This window comes from Tenrec ecaudatus, chromosome 16 (assembly GCF_050624435.1).
Source record: "Tenrec ecaudatus isolate mTenEca1 chromosome 16, mTenEca1.hap1, whole genome shotgun sequence".
NCBI lineage: Eukaryota > Metazoa > Chordata > Mammalia > Afrosoricida > Tenrecidae > Tenrec > Tenrec ecaudatus.
In genome coordinates this window covers 85,847,594-85,854,609 of record NC_134545.1, presented here as the reverse complement: position 1 = coordinate 85,854,609, position 7,016 = coordinate 85,847,594, and the positions used below count along the sequence as shown (strand labels likewise).

The 7,016-nt window shown below is 62.5% G+C and overlaps 1 protein-coding gene across 1 annotated transcript; it reads right to left on the bottom strand.

Annotated features, from left to right (window-relative positions):
* Positions 1-1,110: 1,110 nt before the first annotated feature.
* On the bottom strand, positions 1,111-6,279 carry TLX1 (T cell leukemia homeobox 1). Its single transcript, XM_075534688.1, has 3 exons — positions 5,724-6,279; positions 3,511-3,712; positions 1,111-1,333 (listed from the first exon to the last, which is right to left on the bottom strand). Exons 1-3 carry the CDS (start codon positions 6,277-6,279, stop codon positions 1,111-1,113), a joined length of 981 nt encoding a protein of 326 aa, XP_075390803.1.
* Between the last annotated feature and the right edge of the window lie 737 nt (positions 6,280-7,016).

Genomic DNA, 7,016 nt, shown 5'->3' with positions numbered 1-7,016 from the left:
TCACAAACTTACAATACGTTTGCCGTGTGCACGCGTGCACACACACACACACACAAACATACAACCTTACATCACATCTTCTCTAGCAGAAGTGACCTGGCTCTCCTTCCTCCTTCTGTTCTGTCCTCAGTCTGTCCCTTTACTTTTCTCTCTCCAGACTCTGAGGTTCTACCTCCCAGGGTCCCCAAGTCCAAATACAAGTTGAGTTGCTATCGGGCAGCACCAGCCAGCAGCAAATGGGAGTAGCTTCAAGGTGCCGGGCTCTGAGAGGAGCAGGCAGCCCTGACTCCGGATCCGGAGAGTTTTATTTGTTTCACATAAATTACACAAGCACTTTATAAAATGGTTACACAGAAAACACCTTATAAGTGCATAACTTAATGCCCCTGCCCTATGAACAGGATCTGGAGAAATGGCTGAGTTTGTGAGCTGGTGTGAAACCCCGCCTGTGCATACTGGGTGCGGTGGGGCCCGGAAGGCAAGTGACTTTGTTTGGCTGCTATGGTGGGATGACTGTGACCTTGTCTTTGGAGGGGGTGGGAGCCATGCTACCCAGAGGGTGTCTGAGTGACCCCCTCACTTGGGCCTGGTATTGAGGCAGGGTATGACTGATAGGGCCCCTTGTTAGAGCCCCTCTGCCATGTCCCCTGCTGGGTGTGGCTCTAGGGTAACAAGGGAGAGACCACCTTGTCATTGGCTATGTGGGCCTGTGGGTGTCTGTGTGTAATGCACAGTGGGGCACAGAAGGGGTTTCCCCAGGGTGAGTTCAGATGGCAGCCTGGGGACCTGGGCACTCTTAGTCCAACACCCTCCCCCCACACACACACATTTCCCTAGGCCCACATTAAAAATCTGAATGAAATAAAACAGATGCAAACAGAGGAGGATCCCAGCAGCTCCGACAGGCTTGCAGCTGCCCAGGCGCCAGGGAAGGATTCTCAAGTTCTGCCTGGGGCTTCTCTCCTCTTCCACGGAGTAGAGAGCGGCCGGAGGGAGGACAGGACGTGGGTCAGTGCGGAAGGGCTCTGCGGGCCTCCAGCGTGTGGTCCATGACCGGAGGGGCCGAGTCCTGGCTCTGGGCCCAGGGTCCCGCGGGGACAGAGCGCAGGCTCACTCGCAAGCCGACGCCACGGACGTGACGCTGGTGATCTTAGTGGAGTCGTCGGACCACGGCTGCAGGTTCTGCAGGGCGAAGAGCGACGAGTTGTGCACGCACAGGGGGTCGGCAGGCAGCGGCTGCGCCAGGCTCTTCTGGAAGGCTTCCTGCTGCAGCTGCAGGAGGATGCGGTTCGCCTGCTGCCTCTCGGCCTCGCGCTCCTCCGCCGTCTGCCGCCTGCACCAGGACAAGCCGCCGCGCGGTTACCTGCCAGCACCCCCCCCCGCCCCCCACCCACCTCCCTCCTGCTGACTCTGGTCCCCAGCCTCTGTGGAGAGAGCCTGAGGGGGCATGGCTCCTCTATAGGCGATGCCCGGCGCCAATGACGCCTGGAAACCTGCTCCCAAAGTGGATAGAAAGGAGGTGCCTCCAGGAGCAGGTCAAGTCAGCCAGGCCCATGCTGAAGGGGCATCCCTCAAGGCGCAGCTTCCACATCCCACCAGCCGTGGGCCAGACCTATGGTGATTGTGGCCTAGTTGTCGCGGAGCCTCCCTCCCCTGAGACCCCAAGGAGCCCAGGCTTAGTACCCAGCTTGAGGGGGGGGGCCATATATTGGGGCTGAGAGGCGAGGTCCAGCCCCATGGGATTGGCCGGGGAGTCTCCTCTCCCTTGGGGGGCCTGACACTGAGGCCAAGAGGAAAAGTCCGGGCAAGTAAAAGTGGCCCAGGAATCTCCTCCCCTCAGGCTTCCCCAGGATTTCTCCCAGCTCCCAGACCTCCCTGGCCCTGCACCCTAGAGTCCTTCGGGGGCTCCACTGGGCAGCAGCTTCCTCTCAGGAAGGGAGGTGATGACTCACTTACTCCATTTAATGCCACCCCTCCATTCCGTCAACTGAGATCAAACGTCTGTCTCTAAGGTGGACAGACCTAATGGGGGTCCCCGGGGCCTCCAGAAGCAATTTGTAGGCGATCGATGAGGCCGCGGGAAGCCAGCAAGGGCCTCTCCAACCGTGGCCGCCGCCTGCTCTGTGCCTCCCTACTCGCCTTGCTCCTCGTGTCTTTTTGCCCGTCTTCCCCTTCTCTCCTGCAGTTCCAGCTGCCTGAATGTTTTTCTTCCTTTATGCTTTGTGTCTTTATCTCATTTTTTTTCTCTCACCCCACCCCCTTCCTTCACTCAGAATGAAGGGAATTCGTTTGAAACGAATATGGAGGACTTAGTCACCCCTGTGCTTTTCTTTATTATAAATAAGACTCCTATGGGCTGCCAGAATTCTCTCGTTTCCCTGGGGTATCTATCTCCTCCCCCCCCCACCCCGTTGTGTTTCAGGTTCTCTCTTTGCATATCCCAATCTCTCCCACTCTCCCACCCTCTTTAAAGCCCACCCCCATCTTGGTGGTCAGTCCTGGTTGCTCCCCCTCTTTCAGCTTCCCTCCCCAAAGGCTGCAGCCCTCTGTAGACTTAGGGAACCCCAATGGCACCCCACCCCCTTAAACTCAGGCACACCAGGCTAGTCCTTGCTCCTCTTTCTAGCTTTGCAGAGGTCTAAGGCCCTGTCCCCCACCCATTCTCAAGGACAAGAATGTTGGGGGGTGGGGGACAGAGACGCTGGGGCTGTGGCTTCCTCTGCCGCCGCCGCTGGGCGGGTAGATTCCTCTCCTTCATACAGTACAAGAGGAAACTCCAATTCCTTCCTCCCGCCCCACCCGACTCTGACTCCGGCCAGACTCTCAGGGGCTTCCCCAGGCCAGATGTGAAGGGTACAGGGGGGTGCCAGGATGGGGGGTGCCAAGAAGGTGCAGCCCGGGAAAGTGCTGTGTAGGGGACGCTGCAAGTCCGTTTGGGAGAGAGGAAAAAGGATGTCTGTATGTGGGGAGGACAGCCAGTTTGTAGTAAGTGCAGTCCTGGGTGGGTGACTGGAGCAGAGAGAAATCTCGCTCTCACACACACTCCCAGCTGCTCCTGATTGATTCCCCCTTTCAGGAGACCCGAGGAACCCTCACCCCCACAGCCGGTGCAGATTGATTTTCCCCTCCTGGGGGTGGCTGGGGGGTGGGGGGTTGAGGCCAGGCATCTGGGGAGGGCCTAGCCCTTTCCCTGGGCCTCCAGGCTGGAGCATGGCCACCAGGCGCCAGCCAGCCTGCCTCAGGTCTCCTGGAAGCCAGAGTTTGGGCAAACGCAAAGCCCCTCGGGCCTGGCAGAGCACTGGCTATGTAGAGACTGCTGCAGGTGCCTGTCTCCCCCAGCAAGGTATGCTGGCCTAAAGTCGAGGGTGTGAGATGGAGGAGGACAATTGCCCGGGCTGCCACTGGGGTCTCCTGCTCCCCAGGGGCTGGACTGCTGGTGTCTCCAGCTCCTGGGACCGATCAGGTAGCCGCAACTGGCTCCAGTGTAGGCGCCCGCTTGTGAGAGCTCACCTCCACTTCGTCCTGCGGTTCTGGAACCAGGTTTTGACCTGCGCGTCGGTCATTTTGAGCGCTTTGGCCAGGGCTGCGCGCTCTGCCGAGGCCAGGTACTTCTGGCGGTGGAAGCGCTTCTCCAGCTCGCAGATCTGCAGGCGCGTGAAGGATGTGCGTGGCTTCTTCTTCTTAGGGGGCGTCCGGTTCTGATAGGGGTGACCTATACGGCGTGTTACAGTGAAGGGTGAGAGGGCCACTGGAGCGGGAGACAGACAGACGGCAGAGGCAAGCGGCAGAGCGTCAGGAGGCGTCCCAGGCCCGACACCCCGCGATTGAGCTAGCACAGGATCTCAGAGCTGGGGCGTGAGTGAGCCCCCAACCGCCCACAGAGTCAAGCCTGGGGCAGGAACGGCCCCTCCCGCCCCTCCAGCACCGCTGCTGCAGCCAACACCACAGAAGCTTCTCTAGCCCCCAGGTGAGGCCCGGGCTGGGGCCACCTCCATGCTCCTCGGAGGGGGAAACCTGTAGACAGTTAAAGGTCATAGTCCCAGCAGGCTCAGGTCTCTAGGCTCAAGGAGGTTTCCCAACATTAAGAGGCCCTGCTCAGCAAGACTCTCAGACCCAAGGGTCCTCCACACATCAACGCCGGCAGACACCACACACACACCAGCCACAAACTTGGAGAGCTATAGCCCAGTCAGGCCGGGCAGCAGCACGGCCAGTTAAGCAGACTCAGGCAGGGCCCACTGGAGTCAGGCTCCTGCCATATTCTCCAGGAGGGAAGCAGCCGCCTGGGCTGGACTGTGGCTTCCTCTGGGAGGCCCGCTGTTGAGTAGCACTCCCCAGAGATGGAAACAGTAGGTGACTGGAGTTTAGTGGAACCCATCAGGTCTTGGCCTGGCCTAGGTGGGAAGAGAAGGGTGCTAGGCCCTGGCTACTATCTCCCCAAATGTGGGAGAACTGAGTGAGGGTCCAGAGGAGAGGTGCTGGGGCCCTGAAATGAAGGGTCTCTCCTGAAGACCCAGAGAAACAGCACTTCTCCCTGTTTCTACTTCCTGCCACCAACTCAGAATCTGGGCCCAGGTTCCTGCGGCAGTAGGCCTGCCTGGGCAGCCTGGCCCAAAGGGCCTGGAGTATGTTGATGTCTCCTAACCCAGGGTCTAGCTGGAAGCTGCATCTCCCACTCAGGCAATGTGTCCCTCACCCTCTTCTACCCTTCAGTCCTGGAGCCGGGCAGTTCGGGAGTCCTACGTTGCTTGGGCAGCAGCGTGGGCCTCCTGCCTCCCACCTCTAAGGCCCAGTCAGTGAGCCTGGGCTGAACTCGTGCCCGCTTCCCTGCAGGGCTCGGGAGCTTGGACCAGGGAAAGAGGGTCACGGTCGGTCTGGAATGGGCAAACTCGAAGAGGAATGAGAAGTGGGAATTGCATGAGAACCAGAGTCCAGAGCCCAGAGCGAAAGCTGAGCGAGCGGCAGAGGCGCCTAGCAGCAGCGGCAAGCACGGCGTGGCGCGGTGGCCCTGTGTGTAACCGTCCTGGGAGCCATCCTCCCGCCGCTGCCTATAGATCGATCGCTGCCCGGGACAGTGCATTACTCATGCCGGAGGGAACAGGGGTGGGCCAGTGGGAAGCGCGAGCTGGCCCTAGGTGGCTCAGCCAGCTCTGCCACCATCCCCGGAGAAGCGAGGCCCCGGCGGTTCTGCAGCTTTCCCAGGACTTCAAGCCTTTGCGGGCCGGGCGGCTGGACCGGGCCCCAGGAGGAGCTCCGAGCGCTGCTTGTGCTCACAGAGACGAGAGGTGGGGGACCTGTTCTTTCCTTGTGTCTGATTTAGGGGCTCTGAGGAATCGCGCTGGCCAGCTGGGCCCGAGAACGTTGGCAGGTCAGAGAAACGGAGTTCGTGGTTCACCTCGCGCCCTTTCTCCGGCATTTCCGAGCCCAGAAGGCAGAGGAAGGCAGCCGTGAAACTATGTCCCCCTTCCTTCTGCCTGCTCTGGCTCTGGGATCCTCAGAGGGGAGCCGGGAGGGCTTCTCAGAGCTAGGCTCCTGCGGGACAGGCGGAGAGGGGCCCCGCGTAGAGCACAGAGAGGTGGCGGGAGAGCCGCTGAACTTGGGGAAGCCAAACAGAAGCTGGGCGCCCTGGCGCGCCGCGGGGCTTGCGGGGTGCCACGGAGCTAGGGAAGGGTGGCGCTGAGGCCGGGCCGCGGCCAGGCGGGGCGCACGCTGGCCGGACTCACCTGTGAACCTGTCCTTTGTGTATCTGCGGTTACTCTCCATCCAGGGGAAGGTGAGGCCGGTGAGATTGTTGACGCCAGGCACGGGGGGCACGGTGGGCAGACCGGTGGCCAGGGACTGGGGGTGGGCCACGGCTCCGGCGAGCGGCCTGTGTGCTGGGACTCGGATCACTCCCGCGGCGCTCAGCGCCCCCCCGCCGCTGCCGCCGCCGCCGCCGCCGCCCGGACCGGGACCGCCGGCCAAGGCCATGTTCACGTTGTACGAGCCGGCCAGCGGGCCCATGCTGCAGGCGCCGCCGCCGCCACCGCCCGCTGGGCCGCCGGGGGCACCAGCGCCGTAAGCCCCCGCGCCCCCGGCCCCCGCCCCGGCCGCGGGGCCCCCGCCGCCGTAAGCGTAAGCGCCTCCGACCAAGCAGCCAAGGCCATATTCTCCGTCCTGCAGGCGCGAGGCCGGCCCCATGCAGCCGCCTTGGTCCGGGCTGTTGAGGATCTGGTCGATGCCGAAGCTGATGGGCTCCGCGTGGCCCGGGTGGAGGTGATGCGGCCCCAGGTGCTCCATGCTGGCCCCGGCCCCGCTGGGGTGGTGGGAGGGGGCCGGGCGGCGGCGCTCGCGGCGCGGGGCTCCGGGGCAGCGCGCAGGGGCGCGGAGGCAGCAGCGGCGCCCGGCTGCGCGGAGACTTGGAGGCGAAGTGCGCTGGGAGGGCGAAAATAGGGGGAGGGGAGGGAGCGAGGGGGCGCCGTATTCCTCCCTTCTCCGGCTGCTCCTTCCCCTCTCCGGCTGCTCGCTGGCTGTTGACTCTGGGACATCAATCACCCGGCGAAAAAGCCCGGTGCGAGCGAGCCTCGCCGTTTCGGCCCGGTCTCTCCATTGGCTGCGCGCAGAGAGGAGCGGGGTGAATGACAGCGCGGGGGAGGGGCGGTGGGGGGGGCGCGAGAGGGAGGCCCGGAGCCGAGACAGATGCCGGAGCCAGAGACCGAGGGACCGAGACCGGAGACCGAGGCCTGGAGAAGGAGTTCTGGACGAGCCAGAAGAGGAGAACCAGGGAGAGGAGCAAACGGAGAAAGAAAAAGACGAGGAGGCAGCTTCTTCCGAGAGATGCACAGACAGATGGACCCAAGACGAGAGAGGCCAGAGCCCCCTCCCAGCAGGGCAGGAGGCACCCCTGGCTTGGAACAGCCCAGCGAGTCCCAAGAGAACAGTGTCCCTGCACAGAGAAGCTCCCCAAGGGCTCAGCTGGGAAGCACCTGTCACTCAAGCAGGCGCTTCACTCCAAACTTCCAGCCCGGCTCGTTAGA

Coding starts and splice junctions, on each gene's coding strand:
- TLX1 (XM_075534688.1), bottom strand. CDS start 6,279: ATGGAGCACCTGGGGCCGCATCACCTCCACCCGGGCCACGCGGAGCCC. Junction 3,713..5,723: donor CACAAAGGACAGGTTCACAG/GTGAGTCCGGCC, acceptor CACGCCGTATAG/GTCACCCCTATCAGAACCGG. Junction 1,334..3,510: donor AACCGCAGGACGAAGTGGAG/GTGAGCTCTCAC, acceptor GTCCTGGTGCAG/GCGGCAGACGGCGGAGGAGC.